Source organism: Manduca sexta, chromosome 17, assembly GCF_014839805.1.
Source record: "Manduca sexta isolate Smith_Timp_Sample1 chromosome 17, JHU_Msex_v1.0, whole genome shotgun sequence".
Taxonomy (NCBI): Eukaryota; Metazoa; Arthropoda; class Insecta; order Lepidoptera; family Sphingidae; genus Manduca; species Manduca sexta.
The window spans coordinates 15,058,134-15,073,462 of NC_051131.1; the positions used below are offsets into that span (position 1 = coordinate 15,058,134).

The 15,329-nt window shown below is 35.6% G+C and overlaps 2 protein-coding genes across 2 annotated transcripts; one reads left to right on the forward strand and one right to left on the reverse strand.

The window, feature by feature from the left end:
* The first annotated feature begins 35 nt into the window (after positions 1-35).
* On the forward strand, positions 36-9,864 carry LOC115450666 (E3 ubiquitin-protein ligase RNF185-like). The gene is made up of 4 exons (XM_030178736.2): positions 36-488; positions 2,399-2,537; positions 3,239-3,401; positions 3,826-9,864. The coding sequence occupies exons 1-4, from the start codon at positions 334-336 to the stop codon at positions 3,921-3,923; spliced, it is 555 nt and encodes a 184-aa protein (XP_030034596.1). The 5' UTR covers positions 36-333; the 3' UTR covers positions 3,924-9,864.
* Positions 9,865-10,358: 494 nt separating this feature from the next.
* On the reverse strand, positions 10,359-15,050 carry LOC115450676 (pre-mRNA-processing factor 19). Its single transcript, XM_030178746.2, has 7 exons — positions 14,862-15,050; positions 14,469-14,618; positions 13,988-14,121; positions 13,131-13,271; positions 12,648-12,833; positions 12,291-12,532; positions 10,359-12,086 (listed from the first exon to the last, which is right to left on the reverse strand). Exons 1-7 carry the CDS (start codon positions 14,878-14,880, stop codon positions 11,456-11,458), a joined length of 1,503 nt encoding a protein of 500 aa, XP_030034606.1. The 5' UTR covers positions 14,881-15,050; the 3' UTR covers positions 10,359-11,455.
* Between the last annotated feature and the right edge of the window lie 279 nt (positions 15,051-15,329).

Here is a 15,329-nt window from a genome sequence, read left to right on the forward strand (position 1 = left end):
CACGTAAGCAAGACGAAATCTATATTTATGCACATGTCTATATAATCTATGGTGACAAAATTGACATTTCATCAAACCACGGGATTGGGAATGTGATTATTTATTTTTCTAATTTCTACGTGAATATAGACTTTATCATTAAAAATTTACAGTGTCAGATGATTTTATCGCTGATTACACACGCAGAAAGTTGAGAAACTGTTTCGCACGAAGTGGATTATTGTCGTGTCATTTCAATCCGGACGTCATTGACTGTCGTGATAAGTTTGGTGAAAAAATTGTGTTTTGTGTAGAGAAATTTAAAAATAAGAAAGTGTCTTGAGGGCCGGAGTAATGGCAGAGACGAGCGAAGCGCGACCAAGCGCGTCGGCGCCCGGGGGAGACGCCGGCGGCGAAGAAGACAAGCATGATGAGAGAATGCTGGAGTGTAACATCTGTCTGGACACTGCGCGCGACGCCGTCGTTAGCATGTGCGGACATCTCTTCTGGTGAGAAATCCACTTGCTTACATATCTTCAGCATAGTATTAAAACCAATGGTAATACTATTCATTTATGCTAACATTATACAAAGTTGCTGAAAAACGCATTATTTAAAACCTAAACAACTGTATTACTACTGAGAAGGTCATTGTTATTCATTTTTCTAAGACTGCAATATGTTTTCTTGCCTAAAAACAACATATTTATTATGTTTAATATTTCTGCTAATTAAAAACCACAATTAACCTAGACTACTTAATAAAAGTGTACTATAATAGTAGCAAACATTATGTTAGTCTGCTATATGGTTTAACAAACAAAACTGTATAATGTAAACATTATATTCACAAAGTTACAAACATTAAAACATAACATAACATACATAACATCACGCATTTTATCCCCGAAGGGGTATGCAGAGGCGCAACTAGGGCACCCACTTTTCGCCAAGTATGTTCCGTCCCATGATGTGATAGGAGGCGAGCCTATCGCCATATCGGGCACAAATTCCAGACTCCGGGCTGATACTGAGCAGAAAAACCCAAATATCACTTTGCCCGACCCGGGATTCGAACCCAGGACCTCAGAGCGCTATTGTACCGGACGTGCAATACAACTACGCCACCGAGGCAGTCAGTCAGTCAAACATTAAAACAATAGTATAAATAAGTTGTTGTTATTAAACCATAAATGATATCCCTGTATTGTAATACCAACAATACAATGTATTGTATTTCTATTCGAGAGGGGTTGAAGCACACTTCAATAACACACATTCAGTTCACAAATTCAAAAAAACAATTAAAGATTAATACAAACAATGATATCTATGGTGCCATATGCAACTTATTTCTTAATAATTACAGCAATTTAATTATTACATTAGTTTGACGGTCACTTCACTAGGCTCCAGGCCCATATTGCATAGACCAATAGATTAACAGCATATTGTCAGCAGTCAGCAGTTTACTGCAAGAACTCATTAACAGGCAAATACAAAGGTAAGAATTAAGCCACTTTTAGTTTTAGTTATAATGTTTTCCCTGTATCATCTTAGATATAATTATGTTAAAAATTATATTCTTGAATATATTTATTCTTAAAATCAAGTGAGTATGTTAAATATTATATTATGTTCAGGGTGTTATAAACTGTGTTTTATGATTTTTTGACATTAGTGAGTTCTTGCAGTAAACCAATGATATAATAAGTATTTATCTGTGTCTTATAACTGGTTGCTTGATGCTATATAAATAAAAAAAAAAAGTCTCATTGGTCATTGGCCTTTGAGACACAACTCTACAGGCTTTGTATTGGTAAACTATTTGTAAAAAAATAGCAAATTGTATTAAAAAATGTATTTTATTAAAAGTATAATACATAAATACCCTTTAATAAGATTCTTACAAGCCATGTTTTTACCAGAGCACAATACTTGAACACTTATATTTATTTTTGTTCCACAAGGTTAATGGTGATGTTTTATACCTCATTACAAAGGTTGATATATAAATAAGTTTTTAACTTGTTTTGCACATTTAGTGATTATAAGTTTTCTAAAATGAATAGCAGTCTTTGTCAAAAAGTTAGCAGAATACAACAAGAAGTTGATAGTATTAGTTCTATGATATTAAACTTGTGGCATATAATAATTTCATTATTTATTATAAATTTCAAATCTCTATGTGTAGTAAGTAGGTTTACATTATACATATGAAAGGAAATGTTAAATTTGGGATTCAATGAAACTGAAAGTAGGTGTAATGTAAAGAAATACTATAAATAACAACAATGGTGTTCTCTTCTTGGCAAAATGGGGTTATAATCAATTATTTTTTACCACAATGTTACCTTTGATTACAATTGTAACCTCTATAAACATGAAGTTAGTCTTAAATAAAATATTTTGCAAACAGTTGGCCATGCCTTCACCAATGGCTGGAGACGCGGCCGAGTAGACAAGTGTGCCCCGTGTGTAAGGCAGCCATAAGCAGGGACAAGGTGATCCCACTCTACGGACGAGGGAACACCAAGCAGGAGGACCCCAGGAATAAGGTATTTTTTATCTTAATATCTAATGCTGCAAACAATGATGTTCAACAACTATAGATTCTCCATTAGCATGCGCATTATGAAAACTTCAAATTATCCCAATTGTATAAATTACTCATGAATGTTGAATACTAGATAGCTAGTTTTGTTCCTGCTTCCTATCTATAATTTTTCAATACCACTGCCTGTAGTCTGATGGACATAATAAGGTGCTGTGCTTCATAGTAGTTTAATGTTGTTGCTACTGTTTGAGTTCAAGCACCAAATAGAGGTTGACATTAGGTTAATGACTTGCTCATGTTATTGTTCAAATATGTTATGAAAAAATGTTGCCATCATGTGACATGTTTGCGAATATCTGCATAATTTTACTCAAGTTTGTATTAACAGATGGCTTTTTCCTTAAATCAAGTTATTTATGCAAGATTGTTAATCTTCTTTTAATAAATTTTGAAATTAGTATACATACATTTTTGGTTGATTGGACTAAACATTAATGGCTGTTTTCAATAAAAAATACCAATTTAAATCTTTGATCCGATCCTGAGAATAAATTAATTAAAACAAGTCATTTGTCAACAAACTTTATTTTGATTGGTACATTTTTGCGGTAAATTGAAAAAAAAAAGTATTGGCATCGTTTATTGAAAATGGCGATAATGTGACGTTGTGTCTCTGTTTATACTATAATATTTTGCCATCAGGTCCCGCCCCGGCCCGCCGGGCAGCGCACGGAGCCCGAGAACAACAGCGGTTTCCCGGGCTTCGGATTCGGCGAGGGTTTCCACATGTCATTCGGTATCGGCGCCTTCCCCTTCGGCGTGTTCACGTCTACGTTTAACTTCGGAGATCCGAGACCAAGCGCAGGTCAGTTCTCCACACATTCAATTACTGGGAACTCTTTCATCTGCATTGAACAAAGAACTTGTAGATACTTTTTCTGTGGAAAAATATTTTTTGTCTAATTTAATTTTAATATTTTGTTTTACTGATATACATATTACGTATACATATCATGTAAGTTATGATGCATGCTGTAGTTTACTGTAAGTAGAGAAACGCAGCTATCTTCTGCCGTTAAACTGCTATATGTGAAAATAATGTAATGTGTGTTCTCTGTTGTAAACTCTCAAAATAAATAAATTACATACATGTGAAGTAAATGATTTTAAATAAAATTACTATAGAAGCTTAAACATAAGGAACATGGTGTTGTTTTTCTTCAGCATAAAGGTGTTTATTTATTTTCCATGCCCAAGCGATGCATATAAAATTATCATATTGTCCTCAGCACCGCGCGGCACAGCCCAGTACGAGGAGGAGCAGTTCCTATCTAAGATATTCCTGTGGGTGGCCATCCTGTTTGTGCTGTGGCTGATATTCGCATGACTGGTGGTGGAGCTGTCTCGACCCGTGGCAGCGCCGCCGTGCCTGCCCCACCTGGCTCTGTTCGACTGCCTGTTCCTCGTGTTACTGTTCAAGCTCCACGCGTTGCAGCACTGACGGTGAAGATAGCATAGCCGGCTAGACCGGATATTTTTTTTCTGTATTCTTCTATCTTGTTTAAATTACCGCGTTTATTAGTTCGACGTATCTGGAGCGTGTGCGCTGTTTTTTGTCTGCGTTCCGGCAGTAGCAAATATGCGCTTGTGAGCCGATCGTATGCGCACTGGTGTAGAATAAATTAGTTGGTACGACATCTCATGCGACTACACACGCAACAAATACGGCTAATGCCTAAAAGCGCCTTATGTAACTTATAGCAATAACCTCTGCATGTATCAGATAGTCTGGTATCTCACAGGAGACAGATTCTAACAGTCCGCCCATTGCACATATTATACATCTTCAATGTAGATAGAACGATACATGTAGAATTTAAATAAGATTTAATTAAATCTGTAGTAAAGGGATATTTGTACTAGATTAAGGATGATAATAAAATGTGGAAGCTTCGGTCCCATTTGTAAAAACTAGGACTAGCAATTGTTATAGAAAGCTATTTTAAAATATTATAAACATTCAACACTCTGTTCTTAAGGTTCAAAATATTTTTCATTACCCGCATATATTATTGAAATACAGCATAGATTATTTAATCACCGTTACTCTTCCTGTCATCTATAATGTAGTACAAAATGTTATAAGTTTGGTAGTGAGCCTTCTTCGTGGCTAGGTTTTTGGGAAAATAAAAAAAAATTACAGAATTTTGCCAATAAGTCGAATATTGGACAAAAACGTTGGATCATCTAATGGTATATAATTGCCTATACCCATAAATATGAGAGGAATTGTGGGCGCGGTACCCATATTCGAGAACGAATAGTTATGAAGTCCAGCGGCAATCTCAAATTTATCGTATTCTTTCACTCTTAGTTGTCACAACAGATTAACGTTTCGCCTTCCTAAACCATTGGTAATTCTAAAATGTCCGCAAAATCTTGTAATATATAGAAATGTGTTGTTCGGCGTTTGAGCTTCACCGGGTCTCTATAAATTGTATATATTTATCGCACGCGACAAAGCGGGCACGTCGCGATGTCTATTTTTTCCTCCCTATCGGAAGTACGTTTCTTTTTTTTTCGTTGCCGTTAGACCACTTTAAAATCGGTTAGTTTTTATTTCTTGTGTATACTTGTTCTATGACTTTTGTAACTAATGAAAATAATATCTACGAGCGTTATACTACTGCGAAAAGTTATTATTAGTTTATAAGTACAATAGTAAGCCATACACGCTACGGTCTACCGGAGAGGTCATCTGTGCAGGTATGCCTGCGCAGGTATCAATTGAAAGAATTGATTTTCGATCCTACGCCGGTCGCCTGCACAGGCTCAAAAATCTGCACATCCCATCCCATCCCACACACATTTCGGTCTACCGGCGTAGGCATACCTGCACCGGTGGACCTTTCCGATGGACCGTAGCATGTATGGCAGCCATTAGTGCTTGAAAAATGTTAAATACTTCCTAGCTCCGTTGTTTTATCACAAGGTATTTATTTTAATAATTCACTTAATTATGGCATTAGAGGTATCTCTAAAAGAAATCTGTAATGGTCTCAAACCTAATAGAATTACCGACAGAAAAAAAATGCTGAAGCCCTGAAGGAATAATAAGAAACGCAGTTCCAATGCTTTTAATTTTCCAAAAACAAAGGTCATAACAAAATCTCTAAATCCTCTTTATTGAGTCTAGTAATCTGCTAATTCTACCTGGAGCATATTATAAACTCTAAACGGTGCAAATGCACCTGACAGGTTAAAATAACGCTACAAAAACTTTAGTACATAGTAACTGGCAAGTGGTTATTACCATCGTTGATCAAAGTTGGATTTGTACAATTTAATTAAGTACTATGGATGAAGAATATGGGCAAGATACAGAAAATACACAAACGCAGACGCAGAATTCTCAAGTAGAATGGAGTCAACAAAACACTCCGGGACATTTTCCAAATATCTGGGGAAGATTGTATTTAATAACACATTATGATAGCGAGTTCGAAAACTAAATTGTTTAAAAGCGGACTTAGATATTAGTCACGGGGGCAGTGACCCCCTAAAGCAAGCACAGGCTTCACAATTTTTATTCCCTATTTAAATGTGCCTAATAAAATTTTAAGACAATATCGTGTAATTATATTTTGATTTGTATAAAAAACGTAAAGCACTTTCGCTTATAATAAATATTTTGTTTAAAGACAGCACTGTTTAATATAAATAATTCGATAGCTTAAAAAATGTAAATTGGATTCAGGGGATAAACTAATGTAAACAAATCATACCGTCTTTTGAATTCGATTTTATTGTTGGATTCTAACAAGGACTTTATAAAAATATAATTATTTACGGATTTTTTCGCCGTTATTAATATTTTTATTTTCTCCCAATGTTTCGAAGCCTGCAGCCTTCATGGTCATGCGGGGCTAAGGTGTCGGTCGTCCGAAAAGTCAAAGTTACAATATCTACCTACATTTTATAATTACTTTATTAGAAAACTAGGTATTCTTTGTTTACATTAACTATTTCCCTAATGTTATAATAATTAACGGTAGTTAAAGGTTTTATGAGCAACTGTAAAATATGTTTAGGGTAGTAAAATACGTTGCCACTGGACCACATTAAGGGTGTAAAATATTGATGCAACTATTGTTTATACATCTATTTCTTTTTTCTTTGTAGGGGAATACTAAATCTATTTTGATGGTGTTAAAATCTGTTTTCAATCAATTACGACGAAGATTTCCTGCAGTGTATTTTAAAAGCAGTTTTAGTTTGTTTCAAATTTGTATACCTCCTGTTGAAAAAATGTCTCTAACAAGCCAATACAAAATAAAAACAAAACAAATTTAGTATACATAGTATCATTAAATACGTAGGATACTGAAAATTTTTAATTTTATACATTAGTATTCAAGATGGTTCATAAAACGTAAGAAATAGTAAACTGAGGTTTATAATATTAGTAGTATTAATTGATTACTGCTATTAATATTGATTGATTACTGCTACCGGTAACTGTAATCATTTAGAAATGTAGTTTTTGTCGTTAAATTATTTTAAGAATGCAATACCATCAAAATAGAAATTATCGCCCGTATTCATAAACGTTATTTATCTAAGAGCGGAGCAATGCTGTGATAACAAGTTTTTTAGTGCTGACGGTATGGCAGCCTTCGCAGTGCGTAGATATAGGGCCGTTGTGATTGGCTAATATTGAGATACAACAATATTAGCCAATTACAACGGCCTTATGTTTAGATAAAAAACGTCTATGAATAAGGGGGTATATTTCTATCAATTTGTCTTCTTATTGATATGTAAGTGTTTGTGCGCATGGATTTATGCAGGTTCATGTCCATTACGGAAAATAAGATAACTATGTCAAATAACCAAATTATTAATGGCCATGAGTGAAAAACAACAATCGATTGATTGATAATAATATCTAAATTGGTCATGGAAATATATCTTTTTTTAATTGTATTATTAATTATACAATATATTAGTGTTATCAATAGGAGATCTTTTTATCCATTGTTTTGTTTTCTCTAACACATATATTTTGAATACAGCATGACCTCCATTTTAAATTCGTGTCTAAACTCAAAGTCGCTGTACAGGCAGAATTAGAGACTATGAAGCTTTGTCAAAATTGTATGTAATTCAAATATCTCATTTAAAAGTCGAGATATTGGAGTGACCTCGATGTATTGAATCCAAAATTATTTATGAGGAAGACATTTGTTTAGTGTTATGAAGTTTCAGTATAGTTGAGTAGCCACGAACACTGGTGCAAGGGCCGATATTTAATGTTACAGGATGTGTTTGAGTGTAAAGTACGAGACGCCAATTTCTGTGCCCGATTTGAAGTTAGTTGCGAGCCGCGTACACATTATTTTCAATAATGGTAGAGGGCGGATTTTTTTAATGCTTTAATTTTGGGGTCGCTTCCAATAGGTTGATCTGGAAATCTTTAGGGCAAGGCCCATGTTCAGCAGTAGAAATCCTACGGCTGATAGGATGATAGGGCGGGTAAAACGACTAAGTTCAGAACGGTTGTAAATTTGGCGTTACGTATACCTACTTGTTCTAATATAATTTTAAAATATCAAGACATATTTAACCCACTCCTTAAAATCACATTTACATAATTGTTTGTACTAAGTATTTACTTTATGTTTCTAGACCTTTCTTCTGTAATTTTATATTATATAATGTTAAAAAAATAACACGTAAATGTTATAAGCAGCGTAAGTTCTGAAGTGTCTGTTCCGATTCAGTCTAGGCAAATTAAACATGCAATCCCGTATTGACTAATAGTTATAAATATTGGTATTCAACACTTTTGACCTTAAAATATTTATGAGTTACTTCCGTAGCCAAAACGTACTCAGTTAGAGGTAATGGGGCGCGGTTCCCCAAAGCTGTGCCTTGTCTTATTCGCCGTCAAACTGCGGGTGTATTTATATGTGAGTAGAAGATTATGATTTTTTTAAAATTTATTCCGTAACTGCCGATTGCATCCAGGAATTCAGGTATACAAATTTGAATAATAAATCAAAAACTAGTTGGGAAGTGTAATTATCGCCTTATACTTTACTTTTACTTTACTTGAAAGTGTTATGTCGACCACTGCCGAGAATTCTAAAAGTATGTTAACTAGAGATACTTGTTTAAATGGCTCGGTTTTGATAGGGATTTAGTTTTTGTATAAAGACTTGAGCTGCGTATCATCCATACCGATAACTGCTTTTAACCCGTCGTCGTCATAACTAAATATGCAAAAATGTTTATGATCATGTTTTTATTATATATATTTGAGACTATCGTGGAGAGTAAAGTTGATTCTGCAGGCACGAAGTACTTTCCGGGTCCCTAGGATATCTAGTCTGAAAGATCTCACGCTAGGGCCAACAAATTTTACGTTCTTGACTGAATTTCTAAGTGTAACTTTGTTTTATAATCTTCTTCGAGAAAGTTCAGTCTCGACCGACCGAATCCCATCCCTATTTTGTGCCTACAGAATCAATACAAATGGGTAATGTGAATTCTAACCACAAATAAAACACGAGATAACCTTCATTCCTTAAGATATTTATTAAGACGGTAAATGATCGGAATTGCTTCATGCATCGAAAAATTTTGTACTGTAAAATACACAGTAAGTGCTGGCAACACCTAATTGTTCATAATTCAAAATATTGCTGAAGGAGAATGTTGTAGATTGTGGGCATGTATAATTACGTCATCTAAATTATATCTTACACAATACAGTGTCTGTGGACATTGGCATGGCGGCCCTAATCGATGCGAGGATCCAGGCGAAAGCAAAAAAAAATGATGCGAGGCTCCAGGCGGAGCAAAAAAAATGTTTTCCGGTTTTAACAGTTTCTTCGGTAAGCTCGTAAAAAAAGGTCCTCCAAGGCTGCGCGCGAGGCCTCTTTAAACGCGCGGTCCCAGGCGGTTGTGCGGTTCGCCTCCTCCAACAGCCACCTCTGTCTGTAGAGAGTCTCTTCAACTAGTCACAGCTTGTATCAATATCTATTGATAGCCTTGGATCACCTTAGACTTAAAGAGCCAATGATGTTAAGCATTTAATAGAAGTTTCAACTCCGAAATATTTTTTTTTTTCACATGTATTACTGAATAAAACATGATTTTATTTGTTCCGAATGCGGCGGTGCCGTAACGTTATATAGAACTTACAAATTGGTACGTTATTTTGTTAATATTAATATAAGTGTATATAATATATATTGTACGTCGGAATAAATTGTGATGGGATGGTATGATTAATTGTAAATTTAAATACATGTTACGCTGAACTCTTGTCTTATTTCATAGATTTATAGAACCTTTTAACAAAGTTAATTAATTGAGGGAAATTATACGGACTCCCAATATGGACAAAAAGTGAATTTATTGGGTTTTATCGCGGCTTTTATATTTTAATTTTCTCCCTTTTTATTTCTTTTTTATTGGGAGAAAATTAAAATATAAAAACCGCGGTACAATCCTAAAAATAGTTTAATTTTAATGTCTATCATTCGCGAAACATAAGAAATCATTGTTAATTTATTGAATTTTTTTATAAATGAGAGCAAATAAATAGCTTATTTGTTAGCAAGTGATACCTATTCATTGCACATACACTAATATACTCAATATTACCCGCCACCGTCCGTTTCTTAGCGAAAATAAACCAATCACAATTGTTTGTTCGTCATTTTTAGAGGTGAGTTATTTTGATTGGTTTATTCTTGCCATTATAGCGTGACTAGGGATTGGGATAATATATCAGCATAATTAAAAAAAAATAGCAAGCATGTTCATATCTTTATTTAAACACATTTAATCATATAAAAATTGGCCAAGGGTTCCTATACAAACACACTTAAAACTATAATAATATATCCCCAAGGGCACCTTGCTGAATCCGCATATGGTCTTAACCAAAGTTTAATTAATTTATTCTAAATTTATTCAATTCTCCAATTTTTTTTTGCCAATTTCATGACATTAATTTTTTTTTTCTATTATACTTAGCTTTCATAACTATATTTCTATTCACCGTTAGTCTCGTTACGTGTAGATGTAAGTTACATTATTAGAGCACCAAGTATTTTGAATGCATATCAAGATTTTTTTACATAAGTGTATACTCCTCAGAATAACTCAAACAAAATTTTTATAAGACCAAAATGGATATGAATATTCAGTTACAATCATATTTGTAATAGCACATGTTTATAGAAGCCAGCAAATACGCTAAAATTGACGCATTATTAAATTTAATTACGGGAATGAGTCAGTATCTCCTCAACTTAAGTTAGCTTGGGTTTTTATTCTTCTCTAGGCTTATAATTATTTTGTCATTATTAAATTTGATTTTACTCGTGTTCATGAATGAAATTCTGTGGATGGCACACTCATTATGATAATGGGATAACTCTGATATGGAGAATATTTTTTTAATGCCAAGTTTAAATATCAAATAAAATCTTAATTCAATTGTACTTTGCCGATGCTTTATGCAAATGTTACTACAGATTTTCTGAGTAAACTTCACTTTCGTGGTCGAATTGTCATGAAATGTATAAATATCGAAACACCTTGATTTACAAATTTACAACAATTGTAATAGGCATCGACTTATATGCTAGAGAAGTATTGAGAATACATGATCAAATGAAATATTCACTCATAATTTTTATTTTTTATTTTTGCAAAAATGAAGAATATTTATAATTCATTTTGACTGTCTGAAATCAATATAAATCGACATTCAGAGGCAAGCACGCCACTAGCCATAGACATATTTCGTGTAAAATCCTCCGGGAGCTTCTAGTAGCACCCACGCAGTCCCTCACTCATCCACAAACACGAGCATCCTTAACCCTAAACCTAAGTCTATTCCTATTCTATGCCGTAGAGTTTGAGCGTCCTGTCCATGCTCGTAGAGGCGATGTACTGCGCGTTTTTGCCGAACCGTACGCCCGTCGCCGACGCTGTGTGGTCGTTGAACACCTTCAGCTCCTGCCACTGGCGGCACAGGTACACTCGCACGTCTGTACCCGCGATGGCCAGGTACGTGCCGCTCTGGTCGAAGCACAGTTCCTTGATGGCGTAGTTCTCTTCCAGCTGAATTGTTTTGAAGTTCTTTAGTTTCCTCAAGTCCCAGAGTTTGACGCACGCGTCCTCAGCCGCAGTGGCGAGGTAGTAACCGTTCTCTGAGAATGATATCGACGTCACTGGACCCACGTGTCCAGGGAAGTTTGCCACATTGCTTTGTTCCTTCAAATCCCAGATCTTCACTTGCGAGTTCTCTGTTCCCGTACCGAAGATGAGACCGTCGGGATGGAACTGCGCTGTGGTCAGGCTCACACCAGAGAAGTCGCTGACCTTAGTGAGCAGCTGCCCAGTACGGATGTCGGAGAAGGCCCAGTGTTGGTCGGTGGAGGTGGACAGCACATAATCCCCTGTTGGATGGAGCGACAGACCTGTGACCGGGCCGTCGTGAGAGCGCAGTGTCACCGTGGTCTGAGATCTGTGAGATAAGAAGAAAGCATTAAAGAGTATTGTTGTAGTAGGTTTTTCAGCATTATTATTCATCTAATAAAGTTGCTCAAAGCCTAACTTAGCATGACAAAGTAATTATTTATGTAAATTTTCCTGGAAAAAGTCAACTTTTAACATTCTACAAAGTTCTGCCAATTTTAATCAAAACCTTAAAATGAGGCACAAAACTCACGTCGGCACATTCCATACACGAATAGTGTGATCCGGCGACGCTGTGATGACGGTGTCCTCGTCCGGGTGGTATATGACGCGCGTCACCTTCTTGGTGTGGCCCTTCAGGATGGCTACCACTTGCTCTGTATCCTTGTTGAAGACAGTGGCATTGCGGTCGTTGCCACCTGTCAGCAGCTTGCTGTGGTCCGATGGGTTGATGTCTAGAGATAAAATGCCTGGCACACTGGCTGAGTGGAGACCCTAAGAAGAAAGAATTTTTTTACAGATTAGCTTCAAGCTACTGAGTTTACTATTATTATGTGATACTCCAAATACACAAAATATGTAATACAAATGAAAGTGAGATGGTACTAACAGGATGTGAGGCAAGAGTGAGGAAGCCTCGTATCTGATCGGCAGAGACGAGTCCCTCGGGTACAGTGCGGCCGCGCCGCTTGCGCTCTTGCGTGAGTGCGGTGGCGCGATCCTGCAGCCGCGCAACCACCTCCGCCGACATGCCCACCGGCGCCGCGCCCGACGACAACCCAGACGCCGCCTCCGCCTAGAACACACAACATTATACATAAATAGATAACAGTATTTTACTTTGTGATGATTATAACGCTTGTCAATCTTTCTGTTCTGTTTGCACTATGGTCAAGGACCTAATATGAAAATATACAAATTTGATTTCATTATTAATATAGCACTATTCTAAAATAAGTTTTGTTATAGGCCAGAGAAATCCAACTACACCAAAATGAAGACAGGTCAAACTGTGTTACACAACATGATGTAAGCACATAGGACATTTCAACTAGGCAAATATGTTAATACAAAATGAGTGAATTGTAGTGACCTGGTGTGCAGGCTGGGGTGCGACGATGCCGGCCTGCGGTTTGAGTGTAGCGAGGGCCTCACGCGCGGCCGTCACCTCCTTTGTGAGACGCGCGATTACTCGACACGCCGCGTCGTGTTGGTACAACGCGTGGCTCAGCTCCTAAACACGTAATGAAAATAAAAAAATTAAGTCATTCTTCGGTACTGACATAATCACTGCTGTAATGATGCGGCAATAATCTTAAAGAGAAAAAGAAAGTTATTAAATTATTTACAATCAAAAGCTTAAAAATAAAACTATATTTAGTACAACCTCGCACCCACCAAGGTTCTAGCTGTCTTCTTAGTGTATTTTACTGTGTTATAAAAGTTAATATTTCCTAGTTGAGAAAAAAAACAATATGAACAATTCACACAATCTTCACAAGACTGGGGTTGAGACTAGTGGATAGATCATCATGAATTTATTTTAGACATATACTATGTAATTAGCCAACTTCAAAACAAGGAGGAGGTTATCAATTCATCATGTTTTTTTATGTTTATCCTTTTCCTAGAAAAGCGAATTATTTATCATTCCCAAGAAAGTGTAAAAATTAAATTTTAATGCAAATAAAAGTAATGATAATATATTTGACATAAAATGTCCAACATTTGCATAAACATAAGAGATAATATATTTGTGTGCTTTATTTAAACTGCAAATTAATTTTAAAATTTAAACAACTTTAAAACATTGCTCACATAGAATGCCATAATATAACATGCATGTAGTTTTAATTATGCTGTCTAAAAATGTGCTTGTTGACCTTTTTCTTTTGCTGACATGACAATGTGGTGCGAAAAAGAGAAACCTTAACCCAAGAAGTGTTTTACCTGTCTAGCTGTCTGCAACTGCTGCCGTTGTGTGAAGGTGTGCAGCATCAGGGCATCCCACTCATCCTGCATGCTCTTCAAAGTGGCCGGGATTGAAGTGGCACTCGGTGGTTTTGGCTTGACTATTGCTGGAGCTGGAAATTTCAAATATGTTTTCTATTGAATATAGTATCACACAAGTGGATTTTATTATAGGTGCAACAGGATAGACAATGTGTAAATGTTTTTTTTTATAAAGTTTATAAAAGATACTGTTTATAGTTGGAGACTCTAGCAATGCTTTATGCCTATGCAAAAACTTTAAGAGACAATAGCATATTTTGGCAGACTCTTTCTGTTACCGTCAATTCATAACAGCAACAATATTTAAACTCAATTTTATAACTAAATATTAAAAGATAGGAACATTTTGTCTTCTTAAGGGTAATAAAATATAAAGGGGTCCAGTCAGTCAACAATAGAGAGTTATAAAAACACTCACTTTTTATTTCAATGAGGTCCTCAACCCTCAGCTCCTTGCCGTTGATGGGGTCCACGCCATTCTCAATTATATATTTTTCTATGATACGCTTTTCAAACACTGCTCCCGACGTGGGAGACACGACGGGAACCTCCGGGACTTCGTTCGATACTACAAAGATCAAAGTTAGGTTATATATCAAGAATATGATTTTATTCCGCAACAAAACTACACACACACTTCACGAAGATATAAATATGATATATTTATGCACAGTTTCTCAAAGAATATTGTAAAAATGAGAATATATTCACGACAAAACGATCCTCTGTTGCCCGGTAGTAACCCGCGTCATTTGGAAATACACAGTTTATATTACTATATTATTTCATAAAAATGAATTATCTCACTTACTTGCACAGTACAGAGCCATTTTTGAACAGTTTTATTAATATAAATTGCAAGAAATACGTAAAAACTGCAATTGCATTGAATACCAATCAAACTTCAAACAATTTTTTCCATAGACTCAAAAATTGTTTCAAATGTATAGATAATGTAAAATCGCGTTGCATTGATTTGACGTCAAAAATAGGTTAGCTTCATGTTTACAATGTGGAGTCTACATTGTAAGCAACACTGTATGGAGACTTGTGCACATGAGCAGTTTGTATCTTTTTTAAGCATCAATTCTAAATTACCACAATTTCTATTTAATTTTATAGGTCAGATGTCGCTAAAGTGAGATGGAAACGGATTGAAGGTAACAAAAATGTAAATTATCAAGATTTTTGACCTTATAAGCTTGTCGCCGCCAGCAAAAATATCAATAACTTTCAATGTAACTACTAAATTAAAAGCAAGTACATAGAATGCAACAGC